At 38.7% G+C, this 24,377-nt stretch overlaps 2 protein-coding genes across 2 annotated transcripts; one reads left to right on the forward strand and one right to left on the reverse strand.

Annotated features, from left to right (window-relative positions):
* Window positions 1-258: 258 nt before the first annotated feature.
* LOC143875695 (proteasome subunit beta type-4-like) lies at window positions 259-11,968 on the reverse strand. Its single transcript, XM_077377300.1, has 7 exons — window positions 11,884-11,968; window positions 10,010-10,065; window positions 9,233-9,309; window positions 2,071-2,200; window positions 1,721-1,880; window positions 1,346-1,531; window positions 259-667 (listed from the first exon to the last, which is right to left on the reverse strand). The coding sequence occupies exons 1-7, from the start codon at window positions 11,944-11,946 to the stop codon at window positions 554-556; spliced, it is 786 nt and encodes a 261-aa protein (XP_077233415.1). The 5' UTR covers window positions 11,947-11,968; the 3' UTR covers window positions 259-553.
* An 851-nt stretch (window positions 11,969-12,819) lies between these two features.
* Window positions 12,820-23,082, forward strand: LOC143875704 (proteasome subunit beta type-4-like). Its single transcript, XM_077377311.1, has 7 exons — window positions 12,820-12,957; window positions 13,040-13,095; window positions 13,814-13,890; window positions 21,187-21,316; window positions 21,507-21,666; window positions 21,855-22,040; window positions 22,715-23,082. The coding sequence occupies exons 1-7, from the start codon at window positions 12,952-12,954 to the stop codon at window positions 22,826-22,828; spliced, it is 729 nt and encodes a 242-aa protein (XP_077233426.1). The 5' UTR covers window positions 12,820-12,951; the 3' UTR covers window positions 22,829-23,082.
* The last annotated feature ends 1,295 nt before the right edge of the window (window positions 23,083-24,377 follow it).

Consider the following 24,377-nt stretch of genomic DNA (forward strand, 5'->3'; position numbering starts at 1 on the left):
AATGTATCATAGAACAAGCTCTCTAGGTCCTTTTCTACTGATATCTCATAAGCCTTAGTCCTCATACGGATTTATTCATTGGTTTGATGCCTGACTCATTTGAGAAGTGGTAGAATATTGAAAAAAATTTAAACAGTGGGTTTTCTAGGGATTTCTCATTTGGTTTATACACGCCAAAGGCTGAGTCCAAAGGTTGCACGATGCGTATTTGATTAAATGCCCGAGAAAGATGTTTTACCTCTCGATTTTGGACCATCGGAAAAATAAAAGGTTTGCCATGTAAACATTTTACACAGAAAATTGTTTCACAACAGTTTTAATGCGATAGGGAATGGAATCCCGTTTTAGAAGTGTTTCCCGTAAACTAATCAACATTGAAATCGCAAAGATAAAAAGCAGTCATCATGTCCAATAAGAAAGAAAAAGTTCAAGTAACCCTCTACCATATTTGTCTAGAGCTGAGGAATTTAGCAGAAATCCCCAGCCTGGAAAGTCTTCCAAGGAATAAGGCTGAAAAATAGTAACACTTTGTTCTGAAATCTTAGCAAGAAGCTTACCATGATCCTTCAGCACCCTTTGTTGGATTCTGAAAAGCAGAAAACCCCCAGAAAGTCTTCAAGGAATATGGCTCAGAAACAGTCACCCCTTCTTCTGTAATCTTAGCAACCTGCCATGTTGAAATTATCAGAGTACAAGGTTAATGACCAAACCGTAATGTATGAATGTTCGTTTTTTTTTTTTTGAAAGAATAAAAAATGTCACACACGCATGCCCTGAAAGCAACTCGGACTGCGCATGGAAAAGATTTTTCCTCGAGTCTACATAATTATCCTTCTAAGATATGAATCCATGTGATCATTCAACAAGAAAGAAAAAGAAAAAGAGATGAATCCACACTTTTTACGTATAAGAAGAGTACATAGTTCTGCAGGAGCTACAAAGAAGGATGAATCAAGAGAACTATGATGCTGGAGTAGCATGGTTTAATCTCCAAACTCCAGTGCAATCAAATAGAAAGAAAAGAGGATGGACGGCTAACACATTTACTGCAGGGAGATGTTCTTAGACCAGAATGGTGTACTAAACAATATTTGCCCCTGTACTGCATAATTTTATATTTTTATTCATAAACTTTCCTAGAAAGAGATGAAATAACTAGCCAAGTCAACAGCCACTTAAACAGGATATCTTAATACAGAAACAAGTATGAGAGAACCTAGATAGAGACAAGGTTATTCACATTTCAAAGGAGTATATACTACCATTAATATTGGAAAGAATTATACTTTTTCATATTAAAGAAATACCAAACATAGCATGAAATATACAAACCAAAGAATCGGACCTGAAATTTGTTGATAGCTGATCGATCACGATACAAAAGAACCAGCATGCATTTCTCCAGTAACTTAACACCCTCCTCAAAGGTCAAGTCCTCACGCCACTCATCACGAAGTATTGGGCGTGCAAGGTGATTACCAAACCCAGTTGCCACATGGTTGTCCATATAGTGTACACCGATCATACTAACCTGGATGGTATTCATAATCAGAACTTCTAATTGTTCATACCCATAGAAAGATGGTGGACAGAATGTTTGCAAGAAATGTTTAAAAATTCAAACCAAGTCAAGACAAAGATTAGTCCGAGGAGGGTTTTTTTTTTTTTTGGGGCAGGTGTTGTCGCAATGAAATATATTTGTAGATAAAAATGGTATTACCGTGCCAAGATACTTCTCTCCATTTTTTACTCCCCCAAGAATAAGAGAGTTCCATAGAGGATCAAATTTGTTACGCCTATTATACATCATCCGATTTAAATAGTTGTAAACCTCTTTCGGTCCCAAGGAGTTACCATCATCCCACATATTATCATATAAACTGCAAAGAACAAAAGTTCAAAATATCACAGAATCAATAAATGCAGTAAATCCCCAAAATCACTGCACAGTATGAACTACTAAACATCCAAATCCACAATTGATCAGATAAACAAATGAAAAACCTTTTTTAAAACTTAGCTTATTTACTATTTTGAATACAGGCTATTTGTAAGAGGATGTGAACTTACATGAGCTCGTCTAGATTACGCAAGATCTCCTGAAAATCGCTTATTTCCCCACTTGCGCCCAGAAGGGAATGTTTACCAATAGGTTTAATTCTCTCCACACTCTTGTATCGCAGAGTAGATCCGTAGGAACCTGTCATTCCATTCATAAATTCACATAATATGAAAAAAATCATAAGCTTAACAAGTTACGGGAGAGAAATATGACAATTTGATATCAGCAGGAGAAAAAAGCTACAACTATGTAATAGGTTCAAATGAATTCTAACCTCCTACCATTCCAGATAATTCTAAGAAATCATATTATCGAACAATTGACAGGAAGAAACCACCGAGAAAGTTTTTTGGATAAAGTTTGCCGGATTTCTTGTAAAGCAATCATCCAGAATTCAATAAACTGCAATTTAACCATATTGAAAACAAATTTTCAAAAAAGAAAAAGAAAAAAACCCCATACTGAAAGCTACCCAAGGCCTCATAGTGCCACTGAATCAAAAGACTCGCCAAAGGTCTGAATCAAAACCAAGTAACAAAATGGTTCCATAAATAAAACATCTTTTGAAGATGGTTTATAAGAGAGCCTTTAGCTAACCATAAATGGCAACACAAGGAAGGAAAGAAAGAATAGCAACCAAAGGTAGATATAATCTATGTTAAGATGCGGAGTGTACATAATTGCAGGAACCCAAACTAGAAGCCTGTACCCTTTGTAGAAGATGTGCAATTACAGCATAGAATATAGATGCAACTAAGGTATACAGAGTAACTCTTTCGAATATGCATGTATGTATATAGTTTATCGTTGTGAAGAAAGGATTCCTCTATTTCCAAGCCTCCCTTTGGATGTTGAAAATACCCTTAGAAGCCTTGGGATGCTGAAAATACCCAGTACAAGAATTGAGTAGAAGTGAGATGAGTAGGGATGAGTAGAAATTGAGAGAGAAATGTTGGGATTGTACAAGTGAAAAAACAAGAGTTTAGATGGGTTTATAAAGGATTTTTCTTGTTTAGGAAGCAAAAATACATAAAATACTCTTAAAACGGCAAAACAAAATGTGTAAACAGTAAAAAAACAAAATACAGCAATTTGGTGGCATTTCAATAAATTTTTCAAAAAAAGTACCCTGAAACAGGGCATTTGGAACTACTTTGTCCAGAACACACCGGAACACACCGGAATTGACACGAACGAAAAACTGTGTGTTTTGGTTCCATTTTATGGACCGAAACTAAACATTTCGTCCGTCCCAATGAGAACAGAACAGAATTCACAACTATGAACGCATGAGTCTGACAGAGCATGAGAAACTACTTCATCAAGTCTCTAATTTATTGTGGATCATGAGTAGTTCTTACCTTGCTTGCGTCGAAGAATGACAAAAAGTGAAGTCATTTTTTGTTTTGAAAGGTGGAAATAGTCATGCATCAACAAAATCAGCGATCAAGTATCAATTTCCAATCACGCTATTGGAAGACATGTTAGAAATGTTACATGCCAATATCTTTTTGAATATCGACTTATCAAGCGAGTACCTTCAGATTTACATACACACTGGCGATGAAATGAAGAATTCTGTGAAGATGAGAAACAGTTTATACGAGTGGCTGGTGATGCCATGCGGGCTCTCTCAACACTCTATTTTCACGCGACTCATGAACCAGGCTCTACTTTTCCGTCTGTTCCTAGGCAGGTTTTTGGTTGTTTATTTTGATGATTGTTTTGACTTTTAGTTATGGATCAACTTACGGAGGGTATCCAGGACGAGATGTTGTGGTGTATGTTATTTGCAGGTGACGGTATTAATTGACGAAACCAAAGCAGGGGTTAATGCTAAGTTAGAGTTATGGAGAACTACTTTGGAATCCAAAGGTTTTAGACTGAGCGGGACTAAGACAGAGTATACGGGGTTAGGGGTGTCAATTTTGGCTCGGGCTCGGAAGCTCGCTCGGGCTCGGCTCGAAAAAAGCTCGGCTCGAATCCTTAACGAGCCGAGCCGAGCCCGAGTTAGGCCAGGCTCGGCTCGGCTCGGCTCGTTAAGGCTCGTGTGAAAAAACAAATACGAAATACGTAACGATGGTACAGAAACGAACGGCTGTGAAAAATCGAAAACCGTAATTGTCATAACTTTGAAAACTTTTTGGTAATTTGTTATTAATTGTCATAACTTAGCACATTTTATTGGTAATGTTTTATTTCAAACTTTATAAAATCAGCTGTTTACTTTTTTATTGTAATCATTACGTTTTTTTCTTTTTTTATTGTAATCATTACGTTTTTTTCTTTTATTTGCTTTTGCTAGCGAGAGATGCGAAACTTTATAAAATCAGCGTATTTTACTTTTTATTTGTAATCATTACGTTTTTTTGAAATTTGCTTTTGCTAGTTACAGAGGCGAAACTTTATAACCGGCTCGTTAAAGCTCACGAGCGGCTCGCGAGCCTGACCGAGCCGAGCCTGGTTCGAGCCCGAGCCGAGCCCGAGCCAAGCTTTTGAACTTAACGAGCCGAGCCGAGCCTGGCCAAGCTCGGCTCGGCTCGGCTCGGCTCGTTTACACCCCTATACGGGGTGCAACCATGGTTTTAAGTTTCGGTTTCGGCAAAAATTTCGGACTTATGCGAAGCCGAAATTTCGAGCAAAATTTGGTATTGCCGCACAAAATCCCGATTTGTTAGGACAAAATTTCGATCGAAATTATCGAAATTTTGGTAATTTCGTTTGAAATTCTTTTAACGCAATAAAAAAGTATTATTTTATTATAAGTTTCGATGATTTTAGAATAAAAAATATTATTTTAGAATAAAAAAGTATTATTCTTTAACGCAATAAAAACCTGGAAGGGTGTGGCTCTTTGGCGTAAAGTCATGGGTTTGCTCCCCAGTGATGAGCGTTCGAATCCCCCCTTGCTTACCCGATGCGCATGGTTTCCGGGTGATTGCGCGCATTCGTAGGGAAATAGTCCTGCCCCCGAAGGGGGTGGGGACACCCTTCGTTACCATAAAAAATAATTACCGAAATTTTAATTTGGTAAATTTCAGGAATTTCGGTTTCGGTACCATTTCGTTTCTTTAATTTTGGATTTCGGTCCGAAATTTAAAACCATGAGTGCAACTTTAGTAATGTAAGGAGGCGGGGCGAGGATGTAGTAAAATATGACCGGACAGGAGATACCTTTTTTTTTAATAGTGACTGGACAGGAGGTACCTAAGAGGGATATCTTGCGTTATCATGGTTCAATCCTACATAAGGAATGAGAGATTGAAGAGGATGTTAACCACAGAATAAGAGCAAGTTGGTTGAAGTGGAAGCATGCTTCAGGAGTTCTGTGCGACCGTAAAATACCTACCAAGTTGAAGGGAAAGTTTTATAAGACAGCTATGAGGTCAGCCATGCTGTACGGCTCATAATGTTGGGCCACCAAGAAGCAGCATGTGCATAAGATGAGCGTAGTGGAGATGCGGATGCGGATGCTTAGATGGATGTGTGGCCCCACAAGGTTAGATCGAATTAAAAATGAGGACATTCGTAAAAAGGAGGGGGTGGCGTCACCAATTGAGGAGAAGATGAGAGAGCACCGCTTCACACGGTTTGGGCATATCCAACGTAGGCCTTTGGATGCTACAGTAAGAAGAAGTGACTTGTGCCAAGTTGATGGAGTAAAAAGAGATAGGGGCAGACCGAAAACAACTTTGGTAAACAGTGAGGAAAGACTTGACGGCTAGGAACATAACAGAGAACATGACCTTGGATAGGAGAGAATGGAAAAAATGATCCATGTAGACGAACCCAGCTAGTGTCGAGTAGATCCTTTCACCTTCATGAAAATTTTCTAAGGGATTCATTAGCCGACCCCCACTAGTTAGGGACAAAGGCTTAGTTGAGTTGAGTTGAGTTGAGTTTGGACTTTTAGTCATACCCATGAAGAGCATTTAAACATCTATGTTTTAATAGCAATGATTTATTAATAAAGGGATAAAGCGTCGGGGACCGACATGGTTGATACAAGCCAAACAAGAAAGGAGAATGAAAAAAAAAGGATAAAAAAAGAAAGTCGGAAAGCTCCAAACATGTTGAAATCTAACAATGTGACGCTCGACCTAGTCAAGGACCTCTTCAATCACCTCAGCACATCTCCATGCATAGGTCGCACCCTTCTCCATCCAGTAAAGCACATTAAGGGAATCTCAATTTACAATGAGATGAACTAAGCCACTTGCCATAACTAACTGGGTTTCGGCCTAGAGAGACTGCACTTCCGCATTGGTAGCAACTGTCTAGTCTAACCGGCCTGAGTAAGACTACCTAGAAACACTATTTGCCTCGTGAAGAAGCCCCTCAAAATCAGCCGGTCCAGGATTTGACACACCTCGTCCCAAGATCTTCCGAAGGAATCTTTAACCCTGTATTCCGTCTCAGACACTATTGACAGAAGTTCAGGAAACTTCACTTTAAGGGGCTCCTCACTGCACCATTTTAAAAAAAAAAGAGTTGAGGGGCTCCTCACCGCACCACAAATCAAAGCAAAACTTAATCAGCCCAAAACTTCAGTTCAAGTACAACAAGAAAGTTCTAATTTAATACAGAGAAGTGCACTTTTCTTGACAATAATGTCGGACTTTTTGAAAATGTTTACTTATAAAGGTGTTAAGGTAGACACAGAAAAAGTGAACGCTGTAATAGATTGGCACACACCAACTAATATCACACAAGAATGAAGCTTACATGGTCTTCCAACCTTCTAATGAAACACAATTAGGAAGAAGAAGCTTAATTCATGTCACACCAAGTGGGCTTCCTTGCTACAGGAGTAGACATTCTTTCTTCAACATCGATCTTGGAGCCAAAATCATATTATCGATGCATTGAGCTAACAACTAGCCTTCTTGGGTACTTCATTAGTTGGAGTTGTGGGATTCAACTTCATCAATGACCTCTACTGAGAAGCCTCAAGTTTGACAATATACTACAGTCATGCTTTGGGAGACGATCCTAAGGAAAAATTTCTAATTCAAGATAGATCACTATGTCAACCTAGTCAATTTTGCATGTCTAACAGCTAGTTTTTTTAATGGTAACAAAAAATTTATTAAAAGAGTAGAAATAGAGCGCCTCGACCAAGATGGTTAAGGTTAAAAAACAAAGCACCCCAAATTTGGTTGTCCCAATGTTAGTTGGGGGCAGGGGCGGAGCCAGGAATTTACATTGGGGGGGACTTTTTACACTTGCTAAGCATTGGCCATAGGGGGGCCGTGGCTATTAAACTAGCCAAGCATGCATGTACAATCATGCACCGTAAAGGGATTTTCCAAGTCGCAGGGGGGGGGGGGGGCTCATGCTATATGTGCCTCGGCCCCTGGTTGTGGGAGATCATTACTAAACTTCATGGTAGAGGCTTTGGAGGACAGTTTGGCCAAGTCAAGGCTTTGGTGTTTCTAGATAAGTACCATCGGCCACATATGCATCAAGATGTTGCATACTATACAAACCAATGCCGTACTTGTCAAGTTTGTAAGGGTCACTCCCAGAATCTTGGTGGTTGCACTCTATTACTAGTTCCACGTGCTACATAGGAAGATATAAACATGAACTTTCTGTTGGGTTTGCCACAAACTCAAAGTAATTGTACACCTTCACGGACTTTCGATGAATATTATACCAAATTGAAATATGATGTTTATGAGCATTCTTAGAGGACGATATGGAAAAGATGGGAACCCAGCTCCAACATTCGGGCAGTTACCATCCATAGATAGAGTACCAGTGTTTAAAAACGTGGATGCGGCGCGGAATGCGGCCGAAGAAAATCCTAATTGACTCAACACGACGCGGTCGAGTACTCGGTTGACGCGGTTGAATACTCGGTTGACATGGTCATAATTCGGGAGAGTCAAAGGAGTTTTTTTTTACTCTGTAGGGAAAAACGCAGAACGCGGCCAAGGTAAAAGGGAGTCAACGCGGACGCGGGGGAGTTTTAAAACTATGAGACAAACAATCAAAGGTAGAAAATAGAAGCATTGGGAACCTCGTGGAGTAGACACCATTTTGGATTGTTTAACAAACGAAGACCAAACCAATGTTTGGTTTTGGTCACTATCCTGTTGCAAGTTGATAGTTAATGTTTTGTCAATCACATCCATGACATTCTAACTCAGCTGTGTAAAAACATTGTGGCAATCAACCACAAGTATTAAAGGCCACTAACCAATATCAAAGATGATAAGTTTTAAGGAGAGAAATCTTGTTATGGTGTATCATCGACATGAGATATTCCTGGTACGAACCTATGATAAGAAGCTCGGGCAGGGGAAGACTTAAATGTGTAAGATTCTCCAATGTATAAATAATAATTACTGTAAGGTTGAGCTACTAGAAGGATGTGGCATCTTCCTATAACAATGCTGCCGATTTGTTCAAGTTTCAAAGTGGAAATCCCGCAAGGAACATAAAATTATACTATCATCTTCCAAAGAAGCCAGAATAGAAGAGCATTTATGTTACTCAACATGGTTACACAATTACACGATTTCGTAGGAAAAAACTCATGTCCATAGCTTGTTCAATGAAAGGGAAGACCTTCCACCAGCAGTACATAGGTGAATGAAGAAGAATTGAGGCGTAACAATGTGTTAAGTATTCATGAGAACAACAGTTCAAGAGTGAGTTCTTTCCAACCCGAGTGGGATAATGCAAGAGATGTCCATAAAAAAACAGTCCGGAGCCATTAAGACATATTTCAGGAGAAGAAATAAGAGAGAAAAAAAACGAAGAGCTAGCATGACATCAGTCAGACAGATGCTGATATTATCCAAAGCCCGCCATTTTCTCATGCTAGGAATTGTAATTAATTTTCCCAAACTTTTTTATTTTATCTAGAAGGATTTTGACAAGTCCTATTTAGGTGAAAAGATAAGTCCTGCCCATCCCCTTTTTTGGAAATCTGAATGCATGTTAAATTCTGAAGCAAATACCAGAGATGGTTGATTAGCATTGTACTCTCCATTACGACATTCAAAAAAAAAAAATGGACTCTCCAATAAGAAGGCCAGGTCAGAAGGGCAACAGTAGATAATTAGTATCTACTCAATCTGTGCAACAGTAGATACTTAATCAGTAAGAAGGGTGAAAGATGACTACAGCCATCTTTTTGCATTGTGTCTGCGTACTAACCTCCCATATCGGCAGCCATGAGAATTCCATCTTTGTATTTGATTGCTACTACTGATGTACCAGTGACGTATGGATACCTATGAAAGCTCCACTTAATTAGGCTATACTGTTTCTTTATATATCAAAAGAGTTTATAATACAATGATAACAACAAGCATAAGACGCCCCCAACAAAAACATCAAACAGTATGAACTATAAAAGCACATAATTATTAAAGATGTCCACCTTCCAAGGCCCTGTTCGTTTCAGATTGTGGCCACCGATTGTTGGGCTAAAAATTAAACATAATTTTGATTCTAATAATCAGTTTGGGGCTAACAATCGGTTATCCCAATCTAAAACGAACAGGGCCCGAGTGTCAGTAAAACCTTTGTGTGGATGTTTCGTGTTTGTTTTTAAAATTCATAAATATAGCATTCACTAAGGCCCTGTTTGGATTGCAGTAAAAACATTTCTTGTTAAAAAAAAATTCTTAGGATTTTTTTGTTCCCACAATTTAGAGGCAAACGATAAATTTTAGGGATACTATTATAAATTAAAGGTTTTTGCTCATAAACTAGGGTGTTTTTTTTTTTTTTTTTTTGAAAGGTTATAAAATCTAGGTTTTAGCTTGGATTTTACAATCCTGGATCATAAAATCCCCTGTATCTAAACGGTTCTCTAAATCTAGGGTTTTTCCGATCAACTGGTGCTAGTTCCCAAGAAAACATATATCCTAATAAATGATCAAAGAAATAATGAAATGACAAGTGAGAAAAAAGAGTATGAATACTTACAGAGTTCTCTCTGAATCGATTTGGATTGTTCCTGGACCTTCTTTAGAAGCAAATGACTGCATAAATCACGAGAAAAATACTACTCAGAATAAGATCTAAAGAAGGAAAAGAGAGATTAAGATCGATGAAGGAAGTCACATTCATTTTCAAGATTCAAATCAAATAACAAGATCAAACAAACAATGTTAAGTGACTTTTCCCCCTCTTTCTACTATGTAACCCTCTTCTCAAGAAAACTCGCAGTTTAATACAAGTTGATTGTGCAAATGATTTGTGGGGCATGACTTATCTACGTTGTGACCCAACAAATGGATGGTTTGGATCAAAATGGGATCCCATGTTGAGGGCAAAAAAAAAAAGCACATATGTTGACCACACCTTAAGATCGCCAGATCGATTGGCCATACTTATCCTGTTTCTATTTTCAGGAAGGGATCCCACACCTTATACAAAAAATGTCTTCCTCTCCTACTGGGAAATTGTTTTTAGGCACTGATATCTGCAAGACCATATTTTGATAATGGGCGAGCTCAGCTTGTCTTACATTTTTTAAAGAGCTAGGTCATGCAGATATGTGTTTTCTATAGTAAACAAAGAATGGTATCCATAAACAAGAGAAAAACTACAGTAAGTTTGCATCACTAGATTTCGCAACACTAAACTCACGTCTAATTCTATTGATCTCGCTTGACCGTTCTATACATCCATGTTAAAGACGTGAATTGTTTGTCTCTAGAAGTCCCCGGCTCTTGGGAGAAACTAAAGAAATTCCGCATCTGCGTGTGGGACGAAAGGTACTCATATAGCGTCTATGACAAGTGTACATCCATCAACATAATTTCATACCCTTTATCAAAGTGGGTTAAACTCTTATTAGAAAGAAGCGAAGAAATTGACTCGAGGGCCGTCTCCAATATTGTACACCTCATAGATGATGAAGGTGTCTCTTTCAACAGCGTGAAGCGCCTCAATCTCTACCGTTGTGACGAAATGAAACATTTCATCAATACGGTGGAAGAATCTCATCGGGTTCCACCAAATGCCTTTAGGATATTGCAACAATTGGCCTTCTTTTGCATGGAGAAATTAGAGAAAATCTGTCACGGCCCGCTTCCTAATAGATTCTTTGGGAACCTGATAGAGCTCAACATTGACAGTTGCAGGAAATTAAAAAATATCCTATCATATGATCTGCTTGAAGGATTGAAAAGCTTGGAGATACTCAAAGTAGTCAATTGTGAAGTGTTAGAGGAGGTATTTGAGTACGAAGAGGGGATGAGAGAAGAGATTCATGCTGCTATTACTACATCACCTCTCTCTACATTGAAACAAATGGAATTAGGAGATCTGTGTATATATATAGCAGGGAAGAGAGAAAAAGACATTGGATTCGATGACCTCGCCAAAAGAACTAAAGGCCTTCTCGAGAGACCGATCATCGGTCGCCCAAGCAAGACCACCAACAAAGCACCGATATTCAACATCTGCAGAGGCCATTGGGACAAGAAAAAACGAAGAGCAAAGATGAAGAAAACAAAGAGAGTAAAAAAGGGGATAAGAACCCACCCCCAAAAGCACGAGAAACCCTAACGTTGCCCTAACGTTGCCCTAACCCCTACTTTTATAGGCGTTGTCTATCTCTATCCATCTCTTTAACTATAGTCACTTCTACTAAACTAATTACGCTACTTTCAGATATAAATGGAGAAACAGAAAAAAAATTCCTAAAAACGGAACAAACAGAGAAATTAGTCAAGAGAAAAGAAAAATAGAGAGCGATTTCTGCAGACTAGGCTGAAATTTTCAGACAAAGAAACTAAATCCACGGAGAAAAATGAAGGAATCTGAGCAGAGGAAAGCAGAGATTCACATACCTTCAAACCCATCTCTCTCTCTCCCTCTCTCTCTCTGCCTTGTTCTGCAAGTAGAGTTCGCATATAAATACATGCGTCTATGTAAATAACCTCGGAATCTTGTCAAATAACACGCGTTCATTTAAAATTAGGGATTTGCTAACGTCCGTTGCAAAAGGCATTTCGCGGATGGCCTGTTGCATGCGAGAGCAGCCACCTCGTGAATGAAGACAAATTTTCTGCTGAAAAGTGAGCCTGGGTGGCTGCTATCACATGCAACAGGCCATCCACGAAATGCCTTTTGCAATGGACGCTAGCCAATCCCCATTTTTATTCCCATTACGATAAAAAATTACGAGGAATGACAGAATGAAGGGCGCATTTGCAAAAATCAGCTCCAAGGGCGCCTCCATTAGGATATATTAGCACCCCTGTAGGATGATTCACACCGCTTATAACGTGAATTCCGGCAGACTTTATTAACGCTTTTTGATGTGGAAAAGTGGTGCGAATCATCCTACAGGGAGCGCGAAGTTTTGACCGCCATAAAAGTAAAGAAAGGGTATTATAGTCAGAATATGATGGGTGGCCGTGAAAACACATGAAGTCTTGGAAAACAGGTACGGCCCACTTTTTATTGATGATCCAAACCGTTCATCTGTTTGGGCACAACGTAGATAGGGGTTGCCCCAAAAATCATTTCCATATGATGATCCTAACCCTCCGATTTGTAGAAGATTCCATAAATAGTTTTTGAAAATCTCCATATTCAGATCAGTTCAGATCGGATGGTTAGGATCATCTAATGGAAATGATTTTTGGGGCACAACCTATCCACGTTGTGCCCAAACAGATGAACGGTTTGGATCATCTAAAAAAGTGGGCCCACTTTTTGAGACTTCACGTGTTTTCACGGCCACCCATCATATAAATTCTCTTAATAGTCAATATGAAATTTGGAGATTTATAAAAAGTCGGGAGTGGGTTGAACTGCGAGTTTTCTTGAGGAGAGGGTTACATAGTAGAAAGAGGGGAAAAAGTCACTTAACATTGTTTGTTTGATCTTCTTATTTGATTTGAATCTTGAAAATGAACGTGAGTTCCTTCATCGATCTTAATCTCTCTTTTCCTTCTTTAGATCTTATTCTGACTAGTATTTTTCTCGTGATTTATGCAGTCATTTGCTTCTAAAGAAGGTCCAGGAACAATCCAAATCGATTCAGAGAGAACTCTGTAAGTACAGGGGAGATGTCTATCTAGGGCAAACTCTCTCTCTCTCTCTCTCTCTCTCTCTCTCTCTCTCTCTCTCTCTCTCTCTTCTTCTTCTTCTTCTTCTTCTTCTGAGCCCCTGTTTGGATTGCAAGAATTTTCTGGAAAGTTTGGAAAAGAAAATTTTCTGAAATTTCATGCTTTTCCATTGTTTGATTACGCCTAAAAAAGAGAAACTAATGCGAACCAACGCAATTCAAGTTTTATTTATAGGGACCTTTAATTTATAATAGTATCCCTAAAATTTATCGTTTGCCTCTAAATTGTGGGAACAAAAAAATCCTAAGAATTTTTTTTTAACAAGAAATGTTTTTACTGCAATCCAAACAGGGCCTTAGTGAATGCTATATTTATGAATTTTAAAAACAAACACGAAACATCCACACAAAAGTTTTACTGACACTCGGGCCCTGTTCGTTTTAGATTGGGATAACCGATTGTTAGCCCCAAACTGATTATTAGAATCAAAATTATGTTTAATTTTTAGCCCAACAATCGGTGGCCACAATCTGAAACGAACAGGGCCTTGGAAGGTGGACATCTTTAATAATTATGTGCTTTTATAGTTCATACTGTTTGATGTTTTTGTTGGGGGCGTCTTATGCTTGTTGTTATCATTGTATTATAAACTCTTTTGATATATAAAGAAACAGTATAGCCTAATTAAGTGGAGCTTTCATAGGTATCCATACGTCACTGGTACATCAGTAGTAGCAATCAAATACAAAGATGGAATTCTCATGGCTGCCGATATGGGAGGTTAGTACGCAGACACAATGCAAAAAGATGGCTGTAGTCATCTTTCACCCTTCTTACTGATTAAGTATCTACTGTTGCACAGATTGAGTAGATACTAATTATCTACTGTTGCCCTTCTGACCTGGCCTTCTTATTGGAGAGTCCATTTTTTTTTTTTTTGAATGTCGTAATGGAGAGTCCAATGCTAATCAACCATCTCTGGTATTTGCTTCAGAATTTAACATGCATTCAGATTTCCAAAAAAGGGGATGGGCAGGACTTATCTTTTCACCTAAATAGGACTTGTCAAAATCCTTCTAGATAAAATAAAAAAGTTTGGGAAAATTAATTACAATTCCTAGCATGAGAAAATGGCGGGCCTTGGATAATATCAGCATCTGTCTGACTGATGTCATGCTAGCTCTTCGTTTTTTTTCATGTCTTAATGGCTCCGGACTGTTTTTTTATGGACATCTCTTGCATTATCCCACTCGGGTTGGAAAGAACTCACTCTTGAACTGTTGTTCTCATGAATACTTAACACATTGTTACGCCTCAATTCTTCTTCATTCACCTATGTACTGCTGGTGGAAGGTCTTCCCTTTCATTGAACAAGCTATGGACATGAGTTTTTTCCTACGAAATCGTGTAATTGTGTAACCATGTTGAGTAACATAAATGCTCTTCTATTCTGGCTTCTTTGGAAGATGATAGTATAATTTTATGTTCCTTGCGGGATTTCCACTTTGAAACTTGAACAAATCGGCAGCATTGTTATAGGAAGATGCCACATCCTTCTAGTAGCTCAACCTTACAGTAATTATTATTTATACATTGGAGAATCTTACACATTTAAGTCTTCCCCTGCCCGAGCTTCTTATCATAGGTTCGTACCAGGAATATCTCTTGTCGATGATACACCATAACAAGATTTCTCTCCTTGAAAACTTATCATCTTTGATATTGGTTAGTGGCCTTTAATACTTGTCGTTGATTGCCACAATGTTTTTACACAGCTGAGTTAGAATGTCATGGATGTGATTGACAAAACATTAACTATCAACTTGCAACAGGATAGTGACCAAAACCAAACATTGGTTTGGACTTCTTTTGTTAAACAATCCAAAATGGTGTCTACTCCACGAGGTTCCCAATGCTTCTATTTTCTACCTTTGATTGTTTGTCTCATAGTTTTAAAACTCCCCCGCGTCCGCGTTGACTCCCTTTTACCTTGGCCGCGTTCTGCGTTTTTCCCTACAGAGTAAAAAAAAACTCCTTTGACTCTCCCGAATTATGACCGTGTCAACCGAGTACTCGACCGCGTCGTGTTGAGTCAATTAGGATTTTCTTCGGCCGCATTCCGCGCCGCATCCACGTTTTTAAACACTGGTACTCTATCTATGGATGGTAACTGCTCGAATGTTGGGGCTGGATTCCCATCTTTTCCATATCGTCCTCTAAGAATGCTCATAAACATCATATTTCAATTTGGTATAATATTCATCGAAAGTCCGTGAAGGTGTACAATTACTTTGAGTTTGTGGCAAACCCAACAGAAAGTTCATGTTTATATCTTCCTATGTAGCGCGTGGAACTAGTAATAGAGTGCAACCACCGAGATTCTGGGAGTGGCCCTTACAAACTTGACAAGTACGGCATTGGTTTGTATAGTATGCAACATCTTGATGCATATGTGGCCGATGGTACTTATCTAGAAACACCAAAGCCTTGACTTGGCCAAACTGTCCTCCAAAGCCTCTACCATGAAGTTTAGTAATGATCTCCCACAACCAGGGGCCGAGGCACATATAGCATGAGCCCCCCCCCCTGCGACTTGGAAAATCCCTTTACAGTGCATGATTGTACATGCATGCTTGGCTAGTTTAATAGCCACGGCCCCCCTATGACCAATGCTTAGCAAGTGTAAAAAGTCCCCCCCAATGTAAATTCCTGGCTCCGCCCCTGCCCACAACTAACATTGGGACAAGCAAATTTGGGGTGCTTTGTTTTTTAACCTTAACCATCTTGGTCGAGGTGCTCTATTTCTACTCTTTTAATAAATTTTTTGTTACCATTAAAAAAACTAGCTGTTAGACATGCAAAATTGACTAGGTTGAAATAGTGATCTATCTTGAATTAGAAATTTTTCCTTAGGATCATCTCCCAAAGCATCACTGTAGTATATTGTCAAACTTGAGGCTTCTCAGTAGAGGTCATTGATGAAGTTGAATCCCACAACTCCAACTAATGAAGTACCCAAGAAGGCTAGTTCTTAGCTCAATGCATCGATAATATGATTTTGGCTCCGAGATCAATGTTGAAGAAAGAATGTCTACTCCTGTAGCAAGGAAGCCCACTTGGTGTGACATGAATTAAGCTTCTTCTTCCTAATTGTGTTTCATTGGAAGGTTGGAAGACCATGTAAGCTTCATTCTTGTGTGATATTAGCAAGGTTTTAAATCTCGGTTTCGGTTTCGGTACGAAATTTCGGACGAAATCTTGTAAAAATTTCACTGAAATTTCGGTGAAATTTCGAAAATTTCCGAAACGTTCACCGAAATTTTGTACTTCACCGAAACGTTTCACCGAAATTTCAGAAACGTTTTGGCGAAATTTGGTACTTTTCCGACTCACAGTAAATTTCGTTTCGTTTTCCACCGAAACCGAAATATTTCGGCCGAAACGAAACGTTTCGGCCGAAATTTAAAACCATGGATATTAGTTGGTGTGTGCCAATCTATTACAGCCTTCACCTTTTCTGTGTCTACCTTAACACCTTTATAAGTAAACATTTTCAAAAAGTCCGACATTATTGTCAAGAAAAGTGCACTTCTCTGTATTAAATTAGAACTTTCTTGTTGTACTTGAACTGAAGTTTTGGGCTGATTAAGTTTTGCTTTGATTTGTGGTGCGGTGAGGAGCCCCTCAACTCTTTTTTTTTTTAAATGGTGCAGTGAGGAGCCCCTTAAAGTGAAGTTTCCTGAACTTCTGTCAATAGCGTCTGAGACGGAATACAGGGTTAAAGATTCCTTTTACAGAGAGAACAAAGCTTGTTGGAGGGTTCAGTTTTGCATAATTTTTTTTTCCGATAGAGACTAGAGAGCTGGATAGGGTGGCTAGTTTGTCGGGCAATCTTGATTTGATTTTTCTTTTGAAAACTGGAGAGTACAGGGGAACTAAGATATGAGACAATTGGTGAATTTACTGTCCATTCTTTCTACCAACGTCTTCAGCCAATCACACTTTCCTCGCCTGCAATCAGAGCATGGAGAACTCCTTTCTCTTCTAGAGTTTGGGTATCCATTGCCAAAAAAAAAAGAAGAGAGAGTTTGTGTGTCCATCTGGATGACTTTTCTTAATAAATTTTTTGGTGGTTCACTTGCACAGTTGTAGGATGATTATAATTGGTCGTTGTGCTTTATGCCTTGAGGCAGGCGAATCCGTCGGCCACCTCTTTATTCATTGCAGGGTTGTGCTTCATGTTGAATCGGTTTGATGTTGTGCGGGGCTGTGGGTTCCACCCTGCTCACATTGAGAATCGGTTTGAGGGTTGGTCCTTCCACCTGGCCTACAAGGGGTCCACCTTTGGAGCTTGGCATCGTTGGAGTCTCTCGTTGTCATTTGGAAGGTAAGGAATAATAGACTCTTTGAAGGTGTTGTTAAGAGCTTACGTAGCATGCTTTAGAAAATCCTTTCATTGATCGTGTAGCGGGCCATTGTCCTTCCAAATTTTAGAGGTGTTTCAGAATTTTCCTTAGGAAGATCTTGGGGCGAGGTGCGTCAAATCCTGGACCGGCTGATTTTGAGGGGCTTCTTCACGAGGCAAATAGTGTTTCCAGGTAGTCTTACTCAGGCCGGTTAGACTAGACAGTTGCTACCAATGCGGAAGTGCAGTCTCTCTAGGCCGAAACCCAGTTAGTTGTGGCAAGTGGCTTAGTTCATCTCATTGTAAATTGAGATTCCCTTAATGTGCTTTACTGGATGGAGAAGGGTGCGACCTATGCATGGAGATGTGCTGAGGTGATTGAAGAGGTCCTTGGCTAGGTCGAGCGTCGCATTGTTAGATTTCAACATGTTTGGAGCTTTCCGACTTTCTTTTTTTATCCTTTTTTTTTTTCATTCTCCTTTCTTGTTTGGCTTGTATCAACCATGTCGGTCCCTGACGCTTTATCCCTTTATTAATAAATCATTGCTATTAAAACATAGATGTTTAAATGCTCTTCATGGGTATGACTAAAAGTCCAAACTCAACTCAACTCAACTAGGCCTTTGTCCCTAACTAGTGGGGGTCGGCTAATGAATCCCTTAGAAAATTTTCATGAAGGTGAAAGGATCTACTTGACACTAGCTGGGTTCGTCTACATGGATCATTTTTTCCATTCTCTCCTATCCAAGGTCATGTTCTCTGTTATGTTCCTAGCCGTCAAGTCTTTCCTCACTGTTTACCCAAGTTGTTTTCGGTCTGCCCCTACCTCTTTTTACTCCATCAACTTGGCACAAGTCACTTCTTCTTACTGTAGCATCCAAAGGCCTACGTTGGATATGCCCAAACCGTGTTAAGCGGTGTTCTCTCATCTTCTCCTCAATTGGTGGTGCCACCCCCTCCTTTTTACGGATGTCCTCATTTTTAATTCGATCTAACCTTGTGGGGCCACACATCCATCTAAGCATCCGCATCCGCATCTCCACTACACTCATTTTATGCACATGCTGCTTCTTGGTGGCCCAACATTATGAGCCGTACAGCATGGCTGACCTCATAGCTGTCTTATAAAACTTTCCCTTCAACTTGGTAGGTATTTTACGGTCGCACAGAACTCCTGAAGCATGCTTCCACTTCAACCAACTGTCTCTTATTCTGTGGTTAACATCCTCTTCAATCTCTCATTCCTTATGTAGGATTGAACCAAGATAGCGCAAGATATCCCTCTTAGGTACCTCCTGTCCAGTCACTATTAAAAAAAGAGGTATCTCCTGTCCGGTCATATTTTACTACATCCTCGCCCCGCCTCCTTACATTACTAAAGTTGCACTCATGGTTTTAAATTTCGGACCGAAATCCAAAATTAAAGAAATGAAATGGTACCGAAACCGAAATTCCTAAAATTTACCAAATTAAAATTTCGGTAATTATTTTTTATGGTAACGAAGGGTGTCCCCATCTCCTTCGGGGGCAGGACTATTTCCCTACAAATGCGCGCAATCACCCGGAAACCACGCGCATCGGGTAAGCAAGGGGGGATTCGAACGCTCGTCACTGGGGAGCAAACCCATGACTTTACGCCAAAGAGCCACACCCTTCCGGGTTTTTATTGCGTTAAAGAATAATACTTTTTTATTCTAAAATAATATTTTTTATTCTAAAATCGTCGAAACTTATAATAAAATAATACTTTTTTATTGCGTTAAAAGAATTTCGAACGAAATTACCGAAATTTTGTCCTAACAAATCGGGATTTTGTGCGGCAATACCAAATTTTGCTCGAAATTTCGGCTTCGCATAAGTCCGAAATTTTTGCCGAAACCGAAACTTAAAACCATGGTTGCACCCCGTATACTCTGTCTTAGTCCCGCTCAGTCTAAAACCTTTGGATTCCAAAGTAGTTCTCCATAACTCTAACTTAGCATTAACCCCTGCTTTGGTTTCGTCAATTAATACTGTCACCTGCAAATAACACACACCACAACATCTCGTCCTGGATGCCCTCCGTAAGTTGATCCATAACTAAAAGTCAAAACAATCATCAAAATAAACAACCAAAAACTTGCCTAGGAACAGACGGAAAAGTAGAGCCTGGTTCATGAGTCGCGTGAAAATACTCTGAGTGTTGAGAGAGCCCGCATGGCATCACCAGCCACTCGTATAAACTGTTTCTCATCTTCACGGAATTCTTCATTTCATCGCCAGTGTGTATGTAAATCTGAAGGTACTCGCTTGATAAGTCAATATTCAAAAAGATATTGGCATGTAACATTTCTAACATGTCTTCCAATAGCGTGATTGGAAATTGATACTTGATCGCTGATTTTGTTGATGCATGACTATTTCCACCTTTCAAAACAAAAAATGACTTCACGTTTTGTCATTCTTCGACGCAAGCAAGGTAAGAACTACTCATGATCCACAATAAATTAGAGACTTGATGAAGTAGTTTCTCATGCTCTGTCAGACTCATCCGTTCATAGTTGTGAATTCTGTTCTGTTCTCATTGGGACGGACGAAATGTTTAGTTTCGGTTCATAAAATGGAACAAAAACACCTAGTTTTTCGTTCGTGTCAATTCCGGTGTGTTCTGGACAAAGTAGTTCCAAATGCCCTGTTTCAGGGTACTTTTTTTGAAAAATTTATTGAAATGCCACCAAATTGCTGTATTTTGTTTTTTTACTGTTTTACACATTTTTTTTGCCGTTTTAAGAGTATTTTATGTATTTTTGCTTCCTAAACAAGAAAAATCCTTTATAAACCCATCTAAACTCTTGTTTTTTCACTTGTACAATCCCAACATTTCTCTCTCAATTTCTACTCATCCCTACTCATCTCACTTTTACTCAATTCTTGTACTGGGTATTTTCAGCATCCCAAGGCTTCTAAGGGTATTTTCAACATCCAAAGGGAGGCTTGGAAGTAGAGGAATCCTTTCTTCACAACGATAAACTATATACATACATGCATATTCGAAAGAGTTACTCTGTATACCTTAGTTGCATCTATATTCTATGCTGTAATTGCACATCTTCTACAAAGGGTACAGGCTTCTAGTTTGGGTTCCTGCAATTATGTACACTCCGCATCTTAACATAGATTATATCTACCTTTGGTTGCTATTCTTTCTTTCCTTCCTTGTGTTGCCATTTATGGTTAGCTAAAGGCTCTCTTATAAACCATCTTCAAAAGATGTTTTATTTATGGAACCATTTTGTTACTTGGTTTTGATTCAGACCTTTGGCGAGTCTTTTGATTCAGTGGCACTATGAGGCCTTGGGTAGCTTTCAGTATGGGGTTTTTTTCTTTTTCTTTTTTGAAAATTTGTTTTCAATATGGTTAAATTGCAGTTTATTGAATTCTGGATGATTGCTTTACAAGAAATCCGGCAAACTTTATCCAAAAAACTTTCTGGGTGGTTTCTTCCTGTCAATTGTTCGATAATATGATTTCTTAGAATTATCTGGAATGGTAGGAGGTTAGAATTCATTTGAACCTATTACATAGTTGTAGCTTTTTTCTCCTGCTGATATCAAATTGTCATATTTCTCTCCCGTAACTTGTTAAGCTTATGATTTTTGTCATATTATGTGAATTTATGAATGGAATGACAGGTTCCTACGGATCTACTCTGCGATACAAGAGTGTGGAGAGAATTAAACCTATTGGTAAACATTCCCTTCTGGGCGCAAGTGGGGAAATAAGCGATTTTCAGGAGATCTTGCGTAATCTAGACGAGCTCATGTAAGTTCACATCCTCTTACAAATAGCCTGTATTCAAAATATTAAATAAGCTAAGTTTTAAAAAAGGTTTTTCATTTGTTTATCTGATCAATTGTGGATTTGGATGTTTAGTAGTTCATACTGTGCAGTGATTTTGGGGATTTACTGCATTTATTGATTCTGTGATATTTTGAACTTTTGTTCTTTGCAGTTTATATGATAATATGTGGGATGATGGTAACTCCTTGGGACCGAAAGAGGTTTACAACTATTTAAATCGGATGATGTATAATAGGCGTAACAAATTTGATCCTCTATGGAACTCTCTTATTCTTGGGGGAGTAAAAAATGGAGAGAAGTATCTTGGCACGGTAATACCATTTTTATCTACAAATATATTTCATTGCGACAACACCTGCCCCAAAAAAAAAAAAAACCTGCTTGGACTAATCTTTGTCTTGACTTGGTTTGAATTTTTAAACATTTCTTGCAAACATTCTGTCCACCATCTTTCTATGGGTATGAACAATTAGAAGTTCTGATTATGAATACCATCCAGGTTAGTATGATCGGTGTACACTATATGGACAACCATGTGGCAACTGGGTTTGGTAATCACCTTGCACGCCCAATACTTCGTGATGAGTGGCGTGAGGACTTGACCTTTGAGGAGGGTGTTAAGTTACTGGAGAAATGCATGCTGGTTCTTTTGTATCGTGATCGATCAGCTATCAACAAATTTCAGGTCCGATTCTTTGGTTTGTATATTTCATGCTATGTTTGGTATTCTTTAATATGAAAAAGTATAATTCTTGCCAATATTAATGGTAGTATATCCTTTGAAATGTGAATAACCTTGTCTCTCTCTAGGTTCTCTCATACTTGTTTCTGTATTAAGATATCCTGTTTAAGTGGCTGTTGACTTGGCTAGTTATTTCATCTCTTTCTAGGAAAGTTTATGAATAAAAATATAAAATTATGCAGTACAGGGGCAAATATTGTTTAGTACACCATTCTGGTCTAAGAACATCTCCCTGCAGTAAATGTGTTAGCCGTCCATCCTCTTTTCTTTCTATTTGATTGCACTGGAGTTTGGAGATTAAACCATGCTACTCCAGCATCATAGTTCTCTTGATTCATCCTTCTTTGTAGCTCCTGCAGAACTATGTACTCTTCTTATACGTAAAAAGTGTGGATTCATCTCTTTTTCTTTTTCTTTCTTGTTGAATGATCACATGGATTCATATCTTAGAAGGATAATTATGTAGACTTGAGAAAAAATCTTTACCATGCGCAGTCCGAGTTTGCTTTCAGGGCGCATGCGTGTGACATTTTTTATTCTTTCAAAAAAAAAAAATGAACATTCATACATTACGGTTTGGTCATTAACCTTGTACTCTGATAATTTCAACATGGCAGGTTGCTAAGATTACAGAAGAAGGGGTGACTGTTTCTGAGCCATATTCCTTGAAGACTTTCTGGGGGTTTTCTGCTTTTCAGAATCCAACAAAGGGTGCTGAAGGATCATGGTAAGCTTCTTGCTAAGATTTCAGAACAAAGTGTTACTATTTTTCAGCTTTATTCCTTGGAAGACTTTCCAGGCTGGGGGTTTCCTGCTAAATTCCTCAGCTCTAGACAAATATGGTAGAGGGTTACTTGAACTTTTTCTTTCTTATTGGAGATGATGACTGCTTTTTATCTTTGCGATTTCAATGTTGATTAGTTTACGGGAAACACTTCTAAAACGGGATTCCATTCCCTATCGCATTAAAACTGTTGTGAAACAATTTTCTGTGTAAAATGTTTACTTGGCAAACCTTTTATTTTTCCGATGGTCCAAAATCGAGAGGTAAAACATCTTTCTCGGGCATTTAATCAAATACGCATCGTGCAACCTTTGGACTCAGCCTTTGGCGTGTATAAACCAAATGAGAAATCCCTAGAAAACCCACTGTTTAAATTTTTTTCAATATTCTACCACTTCTCAAATGTAGGGGTGTCAACGGATCCACTTCGGGTCGGATCCACCTATGTCACAGTCACGATCCATTCAAATTCCTTATCGGTCGGGTCGGACTCGGATTGTTCTTCGGATCCTAATTTCCAAGTCATGATCACGATCCATTTTAATTCGGACCGTCCATCGGAGTGTCCTATTATGTCCCACTAAGCTAAGTAAACAACTATTTTTTTTAAAACGAGTAAGAATGGCAGTCCACTATTAGTGTGTCTCTATGCATTTTCTTCTACTAAATTAAAAATTTATCTATGTTTAATCTATGTGTAAAATAATGCTTGTAAACAATAAAACTAATCAAAATTACATACACAAATATAATGTATAACTATTATCAAGAAATATGATTCATAACAATAACATTCAGTAATAAAAACTGATGAACTAATAATATATTCATGACGGCATATATGTTCAATAGACCAGCATAATGAAAGTAAAAACTGAGAAAATGAATCAAGAAAAAAAAAGACTCACCATGATAATCCTTTTCATTACTAGGGAAAAACTGAAAGTCTGAAAATAAAGGAAAGGGAGCTGATATATTCGCCCCTTTTCATTACTAGGGACACCCGATTCAAAACCTCCTGACCGGCTAATGAGAGTATCCGGTTAGATATATTTAGTCCTTTTAGGAAATGACCAAAATGCCCAAGCAACACTCGTCCCGCATCTTTGCCCATTACTCTCGCCCAAATCCATAGGAGCCCAAGTTCAGAGATGCCCCAGGAAGTGCAGAAACGCCCTAGGTCTCTCTCTAGAAATCAACAAATCTGGAAATTTTGTTCTTTTAGAACATCTTAATTTGTAACCCACCAACAAAACGAGGAAGATAGAGACCATTGCTGCTTAGGAGAAGAAGCTTTTCTATTTTGACACCCTTCTCACTGCCACCCAAGATTTTTTAACATAAACATAAACTTGGAGGCAGATTTGGGCAATTTATGGGAGCTGATGGTTTTCTCTTTCGAAACCCTTTGATCTATAGAGAATTGTGAATGATTCACAATATATGATTCACAAGTTTTCTGCACAAATTGAAATTTTACTTACCCTTTTACCATC

This window comes from Tasmannia lanceolata, unplaced genomic scaffold (genome assembly GCF_043159265.1).
Source record: "Tasmannia lanceolata isolate RefF3 unplaced genomic scaffold, GAP_Taslan_0.1 ptg000002l, whole genome shotgun sequence".
NCBI classification, from domain to species: Eukaryota; Viridiplantae; Streptophyta; class Magnoliopsida; order Canellales; family Winteraceae; genus Tasmannia; species Tasmannia lanceolata.